Raw genomic sequence first — 22,271 nt, 5'->3', positions numbered from 1 at the left:
TGAGTCCAGTTTTCTGTCAACCTTTGTTTATACCGAATGACCGAGACTACTTCTCAAACTAAGATTATAAAATTTGAAAAAAATAAACACATAGTCTTCTTTGCTTGAGTTAAAAAATATAAATATGAAAGTAGATGATTCAATAAACCCATTTTGGTAGTTCATGTGGAAAAGTGCTATGAGTTTATTTGACTGAATACTCAACACAAAACTAACAGGATGGGGCTTCCCTGGTGGTATAGTGGTTAAGAATCTGCCTGCCAATGCAGGGGACATGGGTTCGAGCCCTGGTCCGGGGAGATCCCACATGCCGCGGAACATCTAAGCCCGTGCGCCACAACTACTGAGCCTGCGCTCTAGAGCCTGCGAGCCACAACTACTGAGCCCCCGTGCCACAACTACTGAAGCACATGCACCTAGAGGCCGTGCTCTGCAACAGGAGAAGCCACCACAATGAGAAGCCCGCGCACTGCAAGGAAGGGTAGCCCCCACTCGCCGCAACTAGAGAAAGCCTGTGTGCAGCAACAAAGACACAACACAGCCAAAAACAGAAATAAATAAATTTATAAAAAAGAAAAAACAAAAAACTAACAGGATGACAAGAATGTCCATTAAAAATGACCATTAAAAGAAGAAATACAGAATGTATCACTTCCAAATAATTAGAAAGAAAAAATGAAATAAAAATAACGATCACTAACAATAGAAGGCAAAAGAAAAAAACAGAGGAGAGGGAGAAGAAGACAAAATATAAGATAGCAGAAAATAATTCAAATATGTAAGTAATCACAAAGTTGCCTAGATAAACATCAGATTCTAAAACTGTATACATAAGATATCACCTACAACATAAGCACACAAAGGCTGAAGTTAAAGGGGTAGAAAAAGACAATGAGACAAACTGAAAACCAAGCAAAACAAAGCAAGTGTAGGAACATTAATATCAGACATAAGGCAAAGAACATTATTAAGGATACAAAGTCATAATATATTAACATTCTTTTTAGTTTAATTTTATGAAAAACATTTCCATGACTCAGAAGTCAAACCTATATTAAAAGCCTCACTCTCATCCTCTAGAGGATGGGTGGGAATGGGGTAAATGGGATAGAAACGAGAATGACACTTCAAAAAGGATGAAAAAGAAAACCTTCAAATGGAATAAAACAGAAACAAATGATCCTAACTGTATGTCAAAAAGAAAGAATTCAAGTATTGGGTTGGCCAAAAAGTTCATTTGGGTTTTTCCATAAGATGTTAATGGAAAAACCCAAATGAACTTTTTGGACAACCCAGTAACTTTCAAACACAGAATTCTGAGTATATATCCTTAGTGAGATGCATTCTAAGAATAAAAAATAAATCGCAAAGAAATCCTTAAGTTTCCTTAGTAGGCTTGCTTGTGGTGTAACACTGGTGTTGTAATATCAGCTGAAGGATAGAGCTAATGAGTAAGTACTCTGGTGCTGTTGGAAAGCAGGGCTCTCTTGTGAGAGAGAGATACAAATATAAAATGGGGGAAAGTAAAGATAACCTCTGTGACACTGGATATGAATTGAGGGTATCTGGATAAAGTGATGACTTTTCCAAAAATATATTTCCTAGCTCTGTCCTTTAAAAGAACCTAGAAGAAGTAACACTTCAGTAGCAATGATCAGGTCTTACAATCAGATCTTGGTTTCTGCACTAAAAGGAACAGGAGCTCCTTGCAGAAACAGCTGAGCCCAGGTCTAGGGGCAGAGAAAGTACAAGGCAAATCTGGAATACCCTGTTCTCCCAGAAAGCAAGAAAGTGTTCAAAAAACAAATGAAGGTATGTAAGAGGACACACAGCCAGTTTAAAGGGACTCCCACTGGACAAATACAGTAAGTCCCCTACATATGAACCTTCAAGTTGAGAACTTTCAAAGATGTGAACATGCGTCTGCATGTCCAATCCCATAAATTAGTTCATGTGTCTGGCTTACACTGTCACGTGCGTGCATCCTCTACAAGTGGTTGTGCTCTTGTGTACTTTACTGTACAGTACTGTATACAGTCCAGTAGTACGGTATCTTTATTTCAAGCCCAGGATGTCAGGAGGCAAGTGTAAAAGCAGCGGTGATGTAGGTGGTACTAAGAAGCGCCAGGAATTGGAGGCCCAGAGAAAGGACGAAGAGAGACAAGAGGAAGAAGTAACTGAAGAACCAAAGAGATTAATGATGCAGGAAATTTCAAGGGGATTTTCTTTATTTGAGGAGGCACTGTTAGTTTTTGAGGCACAAGACCCAAATGTAGAACAGTATACGTACACGAAGGTGGCAGCAGCTGTTCAAAATGCAATCCAGTGCTACTGTGTTATCTATGATGAGAAAAAAAAAAAAGCTACTACCCAGACATCACTGGATCATTTTTTCAAGGTAGAATTGATTCCAGCAAAGAACCAGAACCTGTGCCATCAACACCAGGCATGAGTGAAATTGCAGCTCACCCTCTGTCTCCTATTGCTGACGACCCTTCAGCTCTTCCATCTCCCGCCTCCTGTCCCTCCTCCAGTCAGTAACTCTTCTTGCCTGTTCACTCGGTGCCAGCCCCTGTATGCCAGCTGTTGTACTGGACTACTGTACTTTCCAAGGTACTGTACTGTAAGATACAGTACAGTACTGTATCTTTCTTTTTTTTTTTTTTTTTTTGTGGTACGCGGACCTCTCACTGTTGTGGCCTCTCCCGTTGCGGAGCACAGGCTCCGGACGCGCAGGCTCAGCAGCCATGGCTCACGGGCCCAGCCGCTCCGCGGCATGTGGGATCCTCCCGGACCGGGGCGCGAACCCGTGTCCCCTGCATCGGCAGGCGGACTCTCAACCACTGCGCCACCAGGGAAGCCCTGTTTCTTATGTATTATTTGTGTGAAAAGTATTATAAACCTCTTATAGTACAGTACTATATAGCTGATTGTGTTAGTCGGTACCTAGGCTAACTCTGCTGGACTTATGAACAAATTGGACTTAAGAATGCGCTCTTGGAATGGAACTCGTTCGTACGTAGAGGACTTACTGTATAGGATAATTTAAGGGTCAAAATAATAATTATGGCAATTTATTATAATACACTGAATAGTAAATTTTTAAAAATTCATGAGTCCATACAATACTTTTAGAGGACAAAGGAGGAGGAAAGCCAAAAAGAGTGAAAAGGAAAGAAAACTCTTCATTTCAGAAATATGTGAGAAAATATTATGTAAAGGAAATGATAAAATTAGAAAAATCACCATTTTGTAACCATCAATGTATTAATGATTCAGGGACAAATCATCAGTGGATGATAAAACACTGAGTAAAAGATTGTTGTGGAGAATTCTCTGGCGGTCCAGTGGTTAGGACTCGGCACTTTCACTGCCAGGGCCCGGGTTCAATCTCTGGTCGGGGAGCTAAGATCTTGCATGCTGCACGGTGCAGCCGAAAAAACATTAAAAGATTGCTGGGGAACAGGATATTTACATGATCTGACCATATAGATAATTTTTTTCCTTTTTTAAAATTGAAATACAGTTGATGTACAATTTTATGTTAGTTTCAGGTGAACTACATAGTGATTGAACATTTACATCCATTACGGAATGATCACAATAATTATAGTATCCAACTTTCCCCATACAAAATTATTACAATATTGTATACCATATTCCTTATGCTGTATATTACATCCTCTGGCTTATTTATTTCATAATTGGAAGCTTGCACCTCTTAATTCCCTTCATCTATTTCACCCAACCCACCACTCCACTCTCCTCTGGCAAATACCCGTTTGTTCTCTGTATCAATGAATCTGTTCTCATTTTGTTTGTTTTGTTTTTTAGATTCCACATATAAGTGAGATACAATATTTGTCTTTCTCTATCTTATTCCACTTAGGATGATACCCTCTAGATCCATCCACACTGTCACAAATGGCAAGATTTGGGGTTTTATATGGCTGAGTAATATTCCATTGTGTGTGTGTGTGTGTGTGTGTGTGTGTGTGTATGTATGTATATATAAAACATCTTCTTTATCCATTCATCTATTGATGAACACTTAGGTTGCTCCCATATCTTGACTATTGTATATAATGCTACAATGAATACTGGGTTACATATATCTCTTCAAATGACTGTTTTTGTTTTCTTTGGGTAAATACCCAGAACTGAAATTAGTGGACTGTACAGTAGTTCTAGTTTTAATTTTTTGAGGAACCTCCATACTGTTCTCCATAGTGGCTGTATCAAATTACACTCCCAGTAACAGTGCATGAGGATTCCCTTTTGTACACATACTCACCAACACTTTTTATATGCTGTCTTTTTGATGATAGCCATTCTGACAGGTGTGAGGTGGTACCTCATTGTAGTTTTGATTTGCAATTACCTGATGATTAGTGATGTTGAGCATATTTTCATGTGTCTGTTGGCCAACTGTATATCTTCTTCGGAAAAATGTTTATTCAGGTCCTCTGCCCATTTGTTAATTGGTTTGTTTTTATGATGCTGAATTGTATGAGTTTTTTGGATGTTTAGAATAGTAACCCATTATCTGATATATCATTTGCAAATTATCTTCTCCCATTCAGTAGGCTGCTTTTTCATTTTGTTGATAGTATCCTTTGCTCTGCAATGGATTTTTAGTTTGATATAGTCCCATTTGCTTACTTTTGCTTTTGTTTCCCTAGCTCAAAGAGACAGATCCAAAAAAATATTGCTAAGATCAATATCAAAGAGTGTACTGCCTATGTTTTCTTCCAGGAGTTTCATGATTTCAGGTCTTATGTTTAATTCTTTGATTCATTTTGAGTTTATTTTTGTATTGATATACAGTGTGAGAAACTGGTCCAGTTTTCCCAATACAATTTATTAAAGAGGCTGCCTCTTCCCCATTGTATATTCTTACCTTCTTTGATGTAGATTAATTGACCATGTAAGTGTGGGTTTATTTCTGGGCTCTCTATACTGTTCCATTGATCTGTGTCTGGTTTTGTTTCAGTACCATACTGTTTTGATTACTTTAGCTTTGTGGTTTAGTTTGAAAACAGGAAGCATGATACCTCTAGATTTGTTCTTTTTTCTCAAGATTGCTTTGGCTATCCAGGGTCTTCTGGATACAAATTTTAAAATTATTTGTTCTAGTCCTGTAGAAAATGCCATTGGCATTTTGATAGGGATTGCACTCAACCTGTAGATCGCTTTGGGTAGTATGGTCATTTTAACAATACTAATTCTTCCAATCCATGAGCACAGTATATCCTTCCATCTGTTAGTGTCACCTTCAATTTCTTTCATCAATGTCTTATAGTTTCCCGAGTGCAGGTCTTTTACAGCTCCTTAGTTAGAATTATTCCTATGTATTTTATTCTTTTTTATGCAATTATACATTGGATTGTTTTCTTAATCTCTCTGTTAGTCCATCTTTAGCGTATGGAAATGCAACAGACTTCCATATATTAATTTTGGATCTTGCAACTTTAATGAATTCATTTATTAGTTCTAATAGTTTTTGGTGGTGTCTTGAGGACTTTCTATATATAGTATCATGTCATCTGTAAACAGTGACAGTTTTACCTGTTCCTTTCCAATTTGGATTCCTATTATTTCTTTTTCTTGTTTGACTGACCTGGCTAGGACTTCCAAAACTATGTTGAATAAAAGTGGTGAGAGTGGGTATCCTTGTCTTGTTCCTGACTGTAGAAGAAATGACTTCAGCTTTTCACCATCGAGGATGATGCTGGCTGTGGGTTTGCTACAGATGGGCTTAATTGTGTTGAGGTATGTTCCCTCTATAGCCACTTTGTAGAAACTTTTTATCGTAAGTGGATGTTGAATTTTGTCAAAAGCTTTTTCTGCATCTATTGAGATGATCATATGACTTTTATTCTTCAATCTTTTTATGTGGTATATCATATTGATTGATTTCCAGACATTGAACCATCCTTGCATCACTGGGATAAATCCCACTTGATCATGGTGTATGATCCTTTTAATGTCTTGTTGAAGTCAAATTGCTAATATCTTGTTGAGAATTTTTACATCTATGTTCATCAGTGATATTGGCAGGTAGTTTTCTTTTTCTGTGGTGTCTTTGTCTGGTTTTGGTATCAGGTTTTGGTGATGCTGGCCTCATAAGTTCAGAAGCATTCCTTTCTCTTCAAATTTTTGAGAAGGACAGCTGTTAACTCTTCTTTAAATGTTTGGTAGAATTTACTTGAAAATCTCCTGGTCCTAGACTTTTGTTTGTTGGGAGTTTTTGTTTTTGTTTTGTTTTTTAATTACTGATGCAATTCCATTACTGGTAATTGGTCTGTTCATATTTTTTATTTCTTCCTAGTTCAGTCTTGGAAGATTGTATATTTCTAGGAATTTATCCATTTTTTCTAGGTTGTCCAATTCATTGGTGTATATTTGTTCATAATAATATAATTCTTTGTATTTCTGTGGTGTCTGTTGTAACTTCTCTTTCATTTCTGATTTTGTTTCTTTGGGCCATCTCTCTTTTTTTTCTTGGTAAGTCTGGATAAAGGTTTATTAATTTTATCTTTTCAAAGAACCAGCTCTTAGTTTCATTGATTTTTTTTCTTTTTTTAAAGTCTCTACTTCATTAATTTCTGCTCATATCTTTATTACTTCTTTCCTTCTACTAACTTTGGGTTTTGTTTGTTCTTCTGTATTATTTCCATTAAGTGTAAGGTTAGATTGTTTGAGATTTTTTAAATTTCCTGAGATAGGTGTGTATCACTACAGACTTCCCTCTTAGAACTGCTTTTGCTGAGTCCCATAGTTTTTAGATCACTGTGTTTCAATTTTCATTTGTCAGTTATTTTTTATTTCCTCTTTTATTTCTTCAGTGACCCACTGGTTGCTTAGTAGCAAATTATTTGGCCTCCACAAGCTTGTGTTTTTTGAAGTTTTTCCTGGCAGTTGATTTCTCATCTCATAGCATTGTGATCAGCAAAGATGCTTGATATGATTTCAAGTTTGTTAAATTTACTGAGACTTGTTTTGTGGCCTAGCCTGGAGAATGTTCCATGTGCACTTGAAAAGAATGTGTATTCTGCTGCTTTTGGATGGAGTGTTCTATATATATCATTTAAGTTTATCTGGTCTAATATGTCACTTAAGGCCAGTGTTTCCTTATTTTCTGTCTGGATGATCTGTCCATTGATGTAAGTGGGGTGTTAAAGTCCTCTACTATTATTGTATTACTAACAATTTCTCCCTTTATGTTAATATTTACATTATGAATTTAGGTGCTCCTATGTTGGGTGCATATATATTCACAATTATATCTTCTTGGTGGGTTGATTTCTTTATCGTTATGTAATGTCCTTTCCTGTCTCTAGTTACAGCCTTTGTATTAAAGTCTATTTTGTCTTGCATTTGTATTACTACCCCAACTTTCTTTTCATTTCCATTTTCATTGAATACCTTTTGCCATCCCTTCACTTTCAGTCTGTGTGTGTTTTTATATGTGAATTGAGTCTCTTGTAGGCAGCATGTATATGGGTCTTGTTCTTTTCTCTATTTAGCCACCCTAAGTCTTCTGACTGGAGCACAGAGTCCACTTACATTTAAAGTAATTATTGATAGGTACGTACTTACTGCCATTTTGTTAATTGTTTTCTAGTTGTATTTGTAGTTCCTGTTTCTTTTTTCTTCTCTTATTCTCTTTCCTTGTGATATGATTGCTTTCTTTAGTGTTGTGTCTTTATTCCTTTTAATTTTTTTATATCTGTATAGGTTTTTTGTTTGTGTTTACCACGAGGTTCATATACAACAACCTTTGTACACTGTAGTCTATTTTAAGTTGATGGTTGCTTAAGTTCAAGTGCGTTCTAAAAGCACTACATTTTTAATCCTCTCCACCAACATTTGATGTTTTGGATGTCATATTTTACATCTTTTTGTGATTCACTTAAGTAACTTAGATATAGATAATTTTACTACTTTTGTCTTTTAAGCTTCATAGTAGCTCTATAGACTGCTGATCCACTACCTTTCGTGTGTGTTTGCCTATACCAATGAGATTTTTCCTTTCATAATTTTCATATTTCTAGTTGTGGCCTTTTCTTTTCCACTTAGAGCAGTCCCTTTAACATTTCTTGTAAAGCCAGTTTAGTAGTGCTGAACTCTTTTATCTTTGCTTGTCTGTAAAACTCTTTTTATCTCTCCTTCAATTCTGAATGATAATCTTGCTAAGTATTCTTGGTTGTAGGTTTTTTTCCTTTCAGCACTTTGAATATATCATGCCACTCCCTTCTGGCCTGCAAAGTTTGTGCTGAAAAGGCAGCTCATAACCTTATGGGAGTTCCATTGTATGTAACTAGTAGCTTCTCTTGTTGCTTTTAAGATTCTCCCTCTACCTTTATTTTCTGCCATTTTATTTATAATGTGTCTTGCTGTGAATTTCTTTGGGTTCATGTTGTTTGGGACTCTGTGCTTCCTGGACCTGTTTCTTTCCTGTTTCCTTCCCCAGGTTAGGGAAATTTTCAGCTAACTTATTTCTTCAAATAAGTTACCTGCCCCCTTCCCTCTCTCTTTTCCTTCTTGTACCCCTTTAATGCAAATGTTAGTACACTTGATTGTACCTTAAACTATCCTCATTTTTTTAAATTATTTTTTTCTCTTTTCCTGTTCAGCTTGGGTGATTTGCACTACTCTGTCTTTCAGATTGCTGATCCATTTTTCTTTATCATCTAATTTATTGTTGATTCTTTCTAATGTATTTTTTATTCTAGTTATTGTATTTTATTATTCAACTGTTTCATTCTTTTATATTTTCTAAGTCTTTGTTGAAATTCTCATTGTGTTCATCCATTCTTCTCCCAAGTGCAGTAAGCATCTTTATGATAATTACCTTGAATTCTTTATCATGTAGATTGCTTATCTCCACTTCGTTTAGTTCTTTTTTTGAGGTTTTGTCTTGTTCCTTTGTTTGGAACATATTCGTCTCCTCATTTTGCCTAATTCTCTCTGCTTATTTCTATGTATTAGGTAGGTCACTTATATCTCCCAATCTTGGAGAAGTAGCTTTATGTAGGAGATGTGCTATGGGGCCCAACATCATGCTCCCTTCTGATCGCCAGGCTATATGAGCTAAGAGTGCCCTCTATGTGGGCCGTGGGCACTCTTCTATTGTGGTGGGCTGACTACTGTGGGCATGCTGGTAGGCAGTGCTAGCCTCCAGCATTAACAGGCTGGAGGGAGGATTCCAAAATGGCACTTCCCAGTGCCAGTCTCATCACAGTAGAACAAGCTCCCCAAAATGGCTGCTGCCAGTGTCTCTGTCCCCAGACAGACAGTTGCCTCCTGTCTCTCTGGGAGGCTCTCTAAGACCATCAGGTGGGTCTAACCCAGGCTCCTTTCAAACTACTGCCTCTGCACTGGGACCCTGAGGGTGTTAGATTTTGCATGTGCCCAGTAAGAGTGGAGTCCCTCTTTCCTACAGCCCTCCAGCTCTCCCAAATGTAAGCCCTGGTAGTTTTCAAAGCCAGACTTTCTGGGGACTCGCCTTCCTGGTTCAGAACCTCTAGGCTGAGGAACACAAGGTGGAGCTTGGACTCCTCACTCCTTGAGGAGGACATCTGCACTTGAAGTATCTTTCTTGTCTGTGGGTCATCAACCTGAGGTTGTGTATCCTGCCTATACCACATCTCTGCCCCTCCTCAATGTGGCTCCTTCTTCGTATCTTCAGTTGTGGAAAATCTTTTCTGCTAGTCTTCAGGTCATCCTCCTAGATATTTGCTCTGTAAGCAGTTCTAATTTGGGTGTGCCTATGGGAGGAGGCGAGTTCAGGGTCTTCCTATTCAGCCATCTTAGGGAAGCTCCTCACTCTTTTTTTTTTTTTTTTTTTTTTTTGCAGTACGCGGGCCTCTCACTGTTGTGGCCTCTCCCGTTGTGAAGCACAGGCTCTGGACGCGCAGGGTCAGTGGCCATGGCTCACGGGCCCAACCGCTCGGCGGCATGTGGGATCTTCCCGGACCAGGGCACGAACCCGTGTCCCCTGCATCGGCAGGTGGACTCTCAACCACTGCGCCACCAGGGAAGCCCTCATACATTATTTTTAATTATAAAAGGAGTAATAGAAAGATATAGTAGTCACCACCTTAAGATATAAATTTCAGAATCACCATCAGTGGGACAGTTTGAAATTATGGACCTCCTAATATAATGCAATAAATGGTATACAAATTATTTATGTAGGCTTCATGCCAAAATGTAACCTAAATTTAATCATGAGGAAGCCATCACACATATCCAGAATACGACATATTCTATAAAATCACTGGCCTTAACTCTTTGGAAAAGTCTATGTCATGAAAAATAAACAACCAAAAAAGACAGGAATACTTTCTAGATTAAAAGAGACTAAAGTGATATATCAAAATGCAACGTGTAGTCCTTGATTGGATTCTGGATCGAAAAACATAGCTATAGATGGTATTTGGGGGACAAGTGGAGAAATTTCAATACTAATGAAATTAATTAGAAAATTAATGCTAATTTTCTTACATGTGAATGGTAGGGTAGTTATGCAGGGTACGTCTTAGGAGATATAACTAAAGTATTTGGGATCAGCAAGAAAATTTTATATGTGTGTACACACATACACACACACACACACACACACCCTTGTAGAGAGACAGAGAGCAAGAAAGAGAGAGGAAGTAAACACAGCAAAGTATTAGCTACTATTGACTCTAGGGTAAACATATATGGATGTTCATTGTATTTCTCTTCCAGTAAGTTTAAATAGGTTTAAAATATGTTGAAATTTGTTTCCCTAAATAAATATATATCATATAAAATTATTATATATAATAAATATGTATTATTTGTGAATATATATATGCAACATGCTGCCATGTGACTGTTTCACCATTAGAAGTCTTCAAGTAGAGGCAATTCTCCCTTCTAAAATTCACTGAATCAATTCAACTCAAAATTTTGTTGAACACCTGCAATATGCTAAATCCAGCTCAAAATCAAGTATACAGAAATGAAGAGGGTATATCTTTGCCCTCAAACATTCACTGTCTAATAGGGAAACAGACATGTAAATAAATAAATGGTATGATAAGTGCAACAGTGGAGACATCAAAGAAAGAGGCAACACAGAGAAAGATATGGTTAACTGTATGCAGAGCTGTCAATAGAACTTTCTGTGATAGACAAGTTCTTTACCTGTGCTATCCAATACAGCAGTCCCTAGCCACATGTGACTAAAGAGCACTGGAAATATGCTACTGCAATTGAGGAACTGAATTTTTTATTTTATTTATTGTAATTAATTTACATTTGAACAGCCGAATGTGGATAGAAGCTACCATATTGAACAGCACCACTCCATAGGGCATGGCAGGGAAGGGGAGGTTGAAGAGAGAAGAAATTAAGAAAGTCTTCCCAAAAGATGCAACATCTAACAGGGTCTTGAAGGATGACAGGAATTTGCCCAATTAGATAAGGTAGGAAATATTCTATGCAGATAAAGAAGCACATAAAAGTATGAAGAGATGTCCCAACACGGCATTTTTAGGAAATCAGTAAATTTCACATTACATGGGCATAGAGAGCAGAGGAGAGGAATGGGGTAAGAAGAAGAGTGAGGATAATAAAGTTAAAAGAAAAGAGAGAGCTTATATTATAAAAGATCTGATGTATCATCCAGAAGAGCTTAAATCTGATCACGGTATTTGGAACTAGCAAACAGAGAGCAAGAGTCAGACAATTAATTTCATATTTTAGAATGATCATTTTGACAGAAGACTGGAGTGGAGACTGCAAGTAGAAACGGGAAGCCAACTGAAGTTACTATTGCACTAGTTTAGCAAAAGTTAAGAATCTGGATGGAAATGAAAGAGGGAACAAATGAGCTATTTGGGAGGTATATGGAAAAGGGAAACAAAGAGGAAGACTCCCTGATATTTAGCTTCTGATACTGATAATAAAACAGAAATAAAGCAGGGAGAATCAGACCCAGAAAGACAAGTGGGCAGAAGGAAAGAGTATGACTATGTTTCAATACTGATAGCTTTAGCTTTAGATCACAAACTGCAAGCTGGGATGAAAGCAGAATGTGCAGGTCACAAAAGAGGAGAGGCGTCTGAATCTGCATCCAGGAAAGGGAAGAGAAATCAGGCTATATTTGAAGCTCCTGTGAGATGCAGCCAAACACGCCAGTGTCTGAACTGAATAACAATGTGGTCTGCTCTCTCTGACCCTGCTGTCTAGTTAACAGGGCATAACTAATGAAACTCCAGCAGAACAAAACAGTCAGAGTCATCATGTTTTCAGACACCCTCGCTTTCTTTACCTTGTTAGAGCGAGAGCATGAATATAACTTGTGCTCTGTTTTTATAGGAAATAAGGCAAAAAAAATTTACAGGTACCTAACATTTCCCATACTGTATATCACATATAAATAAATTATAGCAAAAGCCTACTCCTACAACTAGGAATTACATTGTTTTTGAAAGAAACAAATATTGAAAGCCTAGAACTATGACATATATATATATATATATATATATATATATATATACACATACACACACACATATCATTACTCTTCACAACTACCCTGTGAAAGTGGTTAGTATTATCTCTATTTTACAAGTGAGGAAATTGAGGCTCAGAAAGGTTTAGTGGCTACCCAAGGTCACACAGCTAGTTAGTGGCTGAACTAAGATTCAACTCTAAGTTCAACAAACCAAAGTCAAGTCCCACTGAACCCAATGACTATATGCTGCTTATGGAGGTGGAAGAAAACAAAATGCAAAACAATGAGGTCTCTGTTCCCATCTTTCTGAGAGCTCACACTGTCACCAGCATTCCTTGGTACAATGCCCTGATGCTTCCTAATTTTGCCTTTTAAACTACGCTCTACAACCTAAAATGCCTTCCCCTCCCCTCTGTTTATCCCAGTTCTACCTGTCCACCAAATCCACCTTCAATTCAAATTCCCCATCACGTGAGAGGCCTTCCAGACAAATTCTTTCCATCATGCACTCTCTTTCCCAATATCTTTAATTCCATTTATGGACTCAGTCATTGAACCACCTATCCATCCCAGAAACAGGAGATGATTCTGTGTAAGGTAATGTATTCAGCAATGAGGCTGTACAAAAGAAATACCTATAAGAATACAGATGGGCCCTGACTTACAATGGCTTAACTTACAATTTTTTGACTTTACGATGGTGCAAAAGCAATACTCATACAGTAGAAACTATACTCCAAATTTTGAAGGTTGATCTTTTCCAGGGCTAGTGATAAGTGGCATGATTCTCCCTCGTGATGCTGGGCAGTGGCAGCGAGCTGCATTTCCCAGTCAACCATGCAATCACGAGGGTAAACAATGACACACTTACAATCATTCTGTACCCATGCAACCATTCTGCTTTTCACTTTCAGTACAGTATTCAATAAATTACACAAGACATTCAACACTTTATTATAAAATAGGCTTTGTGTTAGATGATTCTGCCCAACTGTGAGGCTAATGTAAGTGTTCTGAGCATATTTAAGATAGGCTAGGCTAAGCTGTCAGTAGGTTAGGGGTATTAAATGCATTTTCGACTTATGACATTTTCAAGTTTATCGGGATGTAACATCATAAGTCGAGGAAGATCTGTACTGTTTAGGGACGGAAGACATGGAAAACTAGCGAGTTTAATATGAAATATCATTTCATATTATAAAATACTTGGAAATATTTTAGACCTATAAATCATTTGTTGTTTTATGTATACAAGTGTTAATTTGAGTGTCTGGTCACTTCAACATCACCGGAAATTTCTTATATTTCTTCTATAGCCTTCCATGCATCCAAAAAAAATTGGCTGAACTCTTGTGAGGCACAGTGCTAGGTACTACAGGGAATACGAATAGATACAAGATGCAATCTCTGCCCTTCAGCTGAAGAAATAAAACAAGTATGCATATAATTATAAGGCAGAACATATATGATAAACTTATATAAGTGTTATATATCATAGTGCTAGGAACATAGAATAAAAGCAAAACTAAATAATAGTTTTTCAAGGAAGGACTCATGTTGTCCTGGTATCTGAGCTGAGCCTAAAGCATCATTAGGATCCTAAAAGCCCAAAATAGAAGATTAAGTCTAGAAAAGAAAGATTCATGCTTAAGAAATATACCAATTTATTGTTCTCTAATCAAATAAAAAAGTCACTTCTATAAAAAGTAAACTTTGGTTCATCCTAGCAAGTTTAATATGCAAACAATATTTTGATTAGTAATAAACTGTGAAAATGAATATCAAAAGAAAGATTTAGATCTGCTATTCTGAGCTTCCAACTCATGGCAGTCAGCTGGCTAAGAAAAATGGCAAGGGGTAGCTGGCAAACTACAGGCTATTGAGGTATTTATAACCGCTTGAGTCTAAAAAAAATTCCTAAAGCTTTATTTAATATTTGCAAATAAACTTTTCTAATTATTTAATATTAAATTGCATACTCTATTACTGAACTCCTCAGGGAAGAAGATACTATTTAAATGCAAAAAAGCATAATTATTCATTTCAATTTAACAATAATTAAATGAAAAGCAAGTACAAGTACTGCCAAGAATCTCTTCTAATACTGTACTAGTGGACATGCGACTATTAACAAACACTAATCTCATTAAAAATAAATGATTTATCTAGGCTCAGATTCATCATATTCATAGTTAAAAGTATATGGCTTACGGAGCTCTATAAATAATCAATTTTCTGATAACATTTACACCTGGTCATAGCATTCTGTGCAGTATTCAATGTATTTATTTCAAGATTTCATATGCTAAATGAAAACATGTCTAGTCATCTTATTACAGAGAATAAAATCCAAACATAAAAGCAGAGCTTGGGAAATTAATTCTCCACAAATTTTTTGGATTTTCTATTTTTCTGAGCTGGATTATTAGAACAGATTAACAAAGTGATTTGTGTGTGTGTGTGTTTGTGTGTGTGTGTGTGTGTGTTTGTGTATGTATGTGAAGAGAGAAAATGTAGGTTTTCAGTATGGCCAACTAAATTCCTTATGGATCCAATGCTTCCAGAAATAACAACTCTAAATTCTGGACAAAATACAAAAAACAAAAACAACAACAACTAAAGGCAGCCTGGGTGCCTATGAATAGGAAAACGCCTAAACAAACGGTGATGCGTTCAAACAACCAATACTGAGCAGTTTAAAAAAAAGACCCAGGCAACAACAGGACTGAATGTCAAAACCATTATGTCAAGTAAAAAAGGTCTCACACACAAGGGTATACATAGTATGATTCCTTTTATGTGAAATTCTAACAGAGACAAATCTAATCTATGGTGGAAAAACAAAACAAAACAAAACAGTGGTTTTCTCTGGCGAGTGTTTTAGGCAACTGACTCTGAAGGGGCAGGGAAAACTTCCCGGGTGGTAATCTTCACTATCTTGATAGGGGTGGTAAGTTATACAGGTGTATGCATTTGTCAAAATTTAGTGAACATACAGTTGAGATCTGTGCTTTTTATTGCATGTAAATTTTACCTCAAAAGAAAAGAATGTAAAATATTGAACTGTAGTCAATGACATGCATACTAAAATATTTAGGGGGAAAGTGTACTGATGGCTGCAATTTACCTTGAAATGCATCAAAAATAAGATAGGCACAGACAGATGAATAAATATTGATATAGCAAATATACTAAAATATTAATGGCAAAATCTTGGTGTGGATATATGCATATTCACTGTAAACCTCTTTGATTTTTCTAAATCTTCACGAAAAAAATGTTAGAGATAAAAAAAAAAAAAGAAGGAAAATAACATTAGATTAATTCAGAACAAGTCCTATGAGGCTAACATCATTTCCTTTCTATTTTATCGGGATTACCACCAGACAGACTGGTAACTCAGAGAAAAACAATTGACAATGTATTTGGACCCTGATAAATTTGGATCTCTCTTCATAATCTGATTAAGGCAAAAACCCCAGATTGCATAAATAATAATGATAATAGCTACTGCTGTGTACAATACTCTTTACTAGACACTTTCCTAGCACTTTATATATATTAACTATTTGATCTTGACAACAATGCGATGAGATAAATACTATTATCCACATTATACCAATGGGGAAACTAAGATGTTAGGATAATTTGCTCGAGGTCACATACATGTAAGTGGAAGAGCCAGAAATTAGAATCCAAAGAGTGTGGGTCAGAACCCCTGCTCTTAACCACTTCCCCATGACTGTTCCCCTAGTTGACTCTGTAACTGATACAATGTCATATAGGGTGCTCTTGTCAAGTTTGTGGTTGACATGAAGCTAGGAGCAAAAGCAAATATAGTACTTCACAATTTATCCCAAACGATTAGGGACATATAAATAAAAGACTAACAAGATAAAATCCCATAGGGATAAAATATAAGATACTGCATTTGAGTCCAAACAACCAACTTTACCTCCTGTGACAACACTGGTGCACAGCAGGTGTTGGGCAAGAACCTGTCAAATGAATGTATGACTGAGTGGCAGGGGAGAGAGAGTGTGTGAAAAAGGACAGGCTTTAATAAAACCAAAGCAAAATATAAATTTAATAGATAATGCTACAAAACACTAATATATAACTACATTATCTAGAAGTAGGTTAAATGAGCACTCTACAAGTCTGTTCTAGTCAGACCAATGCCAGATATGCTGTGCTAACTTCTGGGAACTACAGAGTAAAGACACAGGTAACCTGGAACAAGTTTAGAACAAAAGTGTAAGATTTAAAACTGACCTATGTGAGGTACAATGGAAAAAGCTGTGAACATTTGATGTGGAGAAAAGAATTAAATGAACACAGTAGCAAACTTCAAAATGTAAGGTACTGTCATGAAAAAGAAGAGTCACACTTATTCTATAACTGTCCATAAGAATAAAAATAAAGTCAATTGAGAGAAGCTACAGGAGCTTCAGGGAAACAAAATCAGTGTCAAGGAAGACTTTTCTAACAGATATAACCACAAAAGAAAAGGTGGGAGAGAAGGGACTATCTTATAAGGGTATGAATACCCTAAATATGATAAAAATAACTCAATGAAAGATTGGACCAAATTAACCTGAAGATCTCTTTCAAATCTAAGAACTTACTATATAATAAAAGGTAATTTTTATAAATCTGTCATAAAAAGCTTCAGATTGATTAAAATAGACTTGGCATGACAAAATTTAAATGTAAAGGAAAAAATAAAAGTTATTTGCCAAGTCTGTAAATGCAGAGAACTTTCAGCCTAAAAACACTGTAATAAAATGCAAAAGAAAAGATAAACAAATTTGTCTGCATAAATATTTAAAACTTTTACATATGAAAAACATTAAAAGGCAAACAATAAGCTATGCAATTAGGACAAAGGGATTTTATCTTTAATATAGAGCTATGGTGTCCAGTACAGCAGCCACAAGCCACATATGGCTATTTAAATTTAATTAATTTAAATTGACCTTAAATTAATTAACCATTAAAATTTTAGTTTCTCCATTGCACTAGCCACATTTCAAGTTCTTAACAGCCACTGTGGTTAGTGGCTACTGTACTGGACAATGCAGATACAGAACATTTCCATCACTGCAGAAAGTTCTATTGGAATTTTAATATTTAAAAAATTTAGTGCAGGGAATTCATTACATAGCTGATGGAAGAGCTGAGATGCCAAACAGGGGGTTGTGCATCAATGCAGAGATTAGCAACAGCAGGAAACCGTTACCGTCCCTAAGACAGAACAGAGTGCAGAGCCCAAAACCCAATGTCACCTGGAAAAAGCTGGGACCATAGCGGGTGTCTTGGGTGGGAGCTGGAGACAAGGAGGAGAAGCAGCCCCTGCTGGATAAACACCCTGATGTAAAAAGAGGGGAAGAAATACCCAACTTCTGCCTTCCTTCTGCCCTCCAATCTCCTGCCAGTACCTCCCACGGCTGAACACAGACAAAACCCAGGTGTCAAAGGAGCCTGGGAAACATAGCCTGCAGGGGTCAGACCCTCTGTTAAAAAGGGCAGAAGAGGGAAGGGAAGAAATGTCTGAGGTCAAACAGGATGAGGCCTGGCACAGGTACAAATAATTTAGAGAGAAAAAAAAAAACACAAATGGCCAACATTTGAAAAATGCCCAACCTCACCAGTAATTAAATGTAAATTACAAATCGCTATTAAAATAAGAATAATATTAAATTAACAATAATAAATAATAATTCAAGTACTTAGTGCTGATAAGGGTGTGGTAAAAACAGATACACTCACATATCCTAGGGGAAGAAAAGAATTTTCAAAATATTTTCAAAGAAGCCGGAACAATTTTGAAATTAGCATCAATAAATTTTTAAATGTTTATACTGTTAGACCAACTGAGTGCATTTCCAAGGATAGATACAAAGTCTAGAAAATCTTAAGTCCAGAAAATAATATTAGAAACAAAGATGTTCATTGCAGCTTTATAATATTGAAAAAAAAAGGGATACCTTCAATGTCCACCAGTAGGACAAAGCAAAGTAAGGCAAAGTAAGGTACATCTATCAATTTATTAAAAAATAATACTGCTTGTTTGCCAGCCACAATGAAAGGTGCTAGATATATAAAAAAGATTAAGAGGTAATGATAGACTAATTTGTATTCATTTAAATAATGTTTATGAAGGATTTAAATAAAATAAGAACGTGTTTGTGATATGCCTAGTGAATAAAGATTAATCTGAAATTGATTACTCTTACATCAAACAACATATGCCAAAAGGTTATTAGTAACAGTGGTTGCCTCTAAGTGGTAAATTTATGAGCTTATTTTTTCCTTCTTTTATATGTTTCCAAACGTTCAAAATTTTCTAAATAAAAAAAACAAATTTTACGGAGCTATAAAAAACTCCTTCAGAGCTATTAATGCAAATGTTTAACAACTGTAAACCTGCCACAACAGTGCCAGTTTACCTGTTACAATAATAAACTGCATTATTTGGATCCAATTCTATCGCCTGTGTGTAACAATCCACTGCAGCAGCATAATTTTCTTCTTTCATGTGGTTATTGCCTAAAATAACCAATAGGTACAGTAAGTACAATATACAGAAAAAAAAAGTCTGGAAGATAAATTTTAATCATAGAAACTACAGTAATACGAAGGTCAGCAACATGATTTTTCATTCATACTGGAAATAAATTTTGTATTGTACTATAGAGTTGATACCCGTTAGCTTTCACTGTGTTTGAATGATTTTTAACAACGGAGAGTCTTTAAAAAATTAATCTTTGACCATACCACTCTCAAAAATTAATTTTTTAAAAACTCTATACACTACCAAACGTAAAATAGATAGCTAGTGGGAAGCAGCCGCATAGCACAGGGAGATCAGCTCGGTGCTTTGTGACCACCTGGAGGGGTGGGATAGGGAGGGTGGGAGGGAGGGAGATGCAAGAGGGAAGAGATATGGGAACATATGTATAACTGATTCACTTTGTTATAAAGCAGAAACTAACACACCATTGTAAAGCAACTGTACTCCAATAAAGATGAAAAACAAAATTAATCTTTTAATATCTTATAAAACCAGACTTCAATAAGTAAGTGTAACAATTATGATTACCTCTTGGCAAAACCTAATCACCTTCCTTATCTTCATCTCTCTCTTTCCTATTAGAGCTGCCCCACCCCATTCCAGGTGGACCACCCTCCACAATCACTATCTCAGTCTGGACCTGGTCCTCCATTCCTTCCCTGTCAAAACATGCACCTGATGATGAGCAAGCCCTCAGAACATGTGGTGAGGGTAAGCTAGTAAAACTACTCATGTCAATGTCATTGGCAGATATTTTTATGTGCTATCCCTTCCAGAGATAGATTCTCTCTTAAAGAAGATTATTGGAGATTAATTTCTAGAAAGACAGAATTTCAGATACCACAGCTAGCCCACAGCATACTGATCTTCAGGAAGGGCTTCTGCAGACACATCTGGCAATAATTTAGCTACATTAACGACTGGTCGGCAAAATAAGGGATTTCTTGTGGCTATCTTCTGTAATCCATTAAACAGAAAAAAAGTGTCATGATCACTAATAAGAACCAATGCTCAAAATTGAAATTTTTAAAACACTGGGATTACGAGGAATTGTTTACATCTCAAAAGCCTCTATTATTCCTTCCAGCTTTCTCTGAACCAGAAGCTCTCCTATTAGCCTTGTTTTCTTAGCTACTTAATGGGAGGAGAGTGTAAATTTGCAGATAACAGTAAGATTAAAGGAAAGACATGTAGATAAGAGTACCTAAAATCATACAAACGTTACTTCAAATTAAGAAGCAGAAATGAATATAAAGAGTGATTGCTAAATGAATATAAAAAGTGATTTCTACATAATTTCTCTTTGGGATGATAAAATGTTCTAAAATTGTGGTGATGGCTACACAACTCTGTGTACATACTAAAAACCAATGAATTCATACATGTTACAGTAAATCGCATGGTGCGTCAATTATAGCTCAATAAAGCTGTATTTTTAAAGCTAAAAAAATTAATTTACATCTCCACCCCCAAAAAGAAATGAAGCCAAAAGGTTACATAGCTTTTATGATTGAGCAAGAAATTAACTACATTAGCCTCAGTACTTAAATAGATTTGCTTCTTCCATGTAAAAGATTTAAATTCTCTGGGTTACGTGGATTTTCTTGTTGCCATTGGGTCTTTTTGCCTTGGGATGGCATTTCTTGGGTAGTAGTAAAACCTAGTGTATGTCTTTTCCCGTAAACCACACTAAGTGTACAGATACTAAATATATATATAGCGATATTAATGATAAAAAGCTTCAAGTCAGAAAATATTCAATATACAAAAACTCAGGACACAGATATTTGTGAAGATAAATATAACTAGGCACTGCACAGCACTCTATATTTATACACAGAACTCTCCTGTCTCCTTTAATCCTCAAGACAACCCTTTGAGATATGCCTTTACTTCTGTGACATGGCAGGGAATTACAGCAATGAACCCTTCTTGGTTTTGTCTGATCTTATTGCAGCTCTTCAGAAGCAAAGCACACAAAAATATTTGAAAGCAACCTTCCAGGAAGGTACTAGCTGGCCAGAAGCCCTGATTAACACAGGTAAGTATAACATGCAGCCTGTAATAACCCTATGCTTGACAGTCTACCGTGGCCATTTGTTTTCACACGAATAGCAAAATCTGTATGACAATTGCTTTAACTTTATGTGTAACATGTCTTAGATGTGACATGTCTTAGTGAAAACAAAGATTAAGAGCTTTTGGTTAAAACCACAAGCAGTAAGTAATTCCGTTTACCCATGCTGCCAGAGTAAATGAGCCTCATTCTGCATCTCCTTCCAACCCTCAACTTACTAACATTCATTATATCAAAACAAACTCTACAGGGAATGCAGTCTCCCAATGTTCTGCCATGCAGAGGGAGTAAATATGAGGGACAAAAATAAAATTTCAATTTGCCATTTAGTACTAGAGCTAAAACAAGAGAGCTGCAAAAGCAAAATGTTAGTGGAGCATATATTACATCACTGAGGATTTCACACACTACAAAAGTCTAAGTAGAAGGAAAAAGAAACATCAGATTAAATTGTTTCAGTGAGAATAATATATGAAAAATGCATTTGTATCTGGATAGTTCAAATGCAAATTCTTTGGAGAATACTATAATTCAAATGACAATGAGGATCTGGTTACTTTATTTTACATGTAATTTACGAAAGTCCTAATTCTAAAATTTTAAGTCACTGTAGTGATAAGATTTCTTAGAAGAAATAAAAAATTGAAAACTGAAACCAGTCTATTTGTAGGAAACACAGCATTTTCTAATGTAATCCAAAGAAGATAATCACACAATAGTGAAAATAAATATAGACAAAGATATTAAGACAGCTTTACTTAGGATTACAAAATTATCTGTCTAGGTAAGTAAATCATGGTCTAACAGTACCATGGAACACTATGCAGCCATTAAAAGCAGTGATATAGTGTAATTTATAGACCTAATAGAAAGGACCATGCCCGAGGAATAGGAAAAGCATACTCTTTTCCATATCTACCTTTTTACACAACAACCAATTTTTTAAAGAAAAAACTCAACTGCCTTCTTCAGAGTATAAACTAAAGAAAAGGCCAGAAAATGGTTCTGAACCATTTGTGTACAGCTTCAGAACATTGCACATTCCCTAATAACTCTCTGCCTATAGGACAGGGTCTTTGTTGGCTCTCATTCACTGGTAAAGATCAGGACTCTGCCCT

The 22,271-nt window shown here is 36.3% G+C and overlaps 1 protein-coding gene across 2 annotated transcripts in view; it reads right to left on the bottom strand.

Moving 5' to 3' along the window:
* The window catches only part of SGTB (small glutamine rich tetratricopeptide repeat co-chaperone beta), a 47,810-nt gene that overhangs the window by 11,633 nt on the left and 13,906 nt on the right, over positions 1–22,271 (bottom strand). For both annotated transcript variants that reach the window (XM_060009421.1, XM_060009420.1), the window contains exon 5: positions 18,952–19,051. In XM_060009421.1, coding sequence (XP_059865404.1) covers positions 18,952–19,051 — 100 coding nt within the window. The remainder of the gene's footprint in view (positions 1–18,951; positions 19,052–22,271) is intronic.

This window comes from Delphinus delphis, chromosome 3 (assembly GCF_949987515.2).
Source record: "Delphinus delphis chromosome 3, mDelDel1.2, whole genome shotgun sequence".
In the NCBI taxonomy this organism is placed as follows: domain Eukaryota; kingdom Metazoa; phylum Chordata; class Mammalia; order Artiodactyla; family Delphinidae; genus Delphinus; species Delphinus delphis.
Note: the sequence above shows the minus strand (reverse complement) of the source record. Positions and strands in the feature narration are given on the sequence as shown.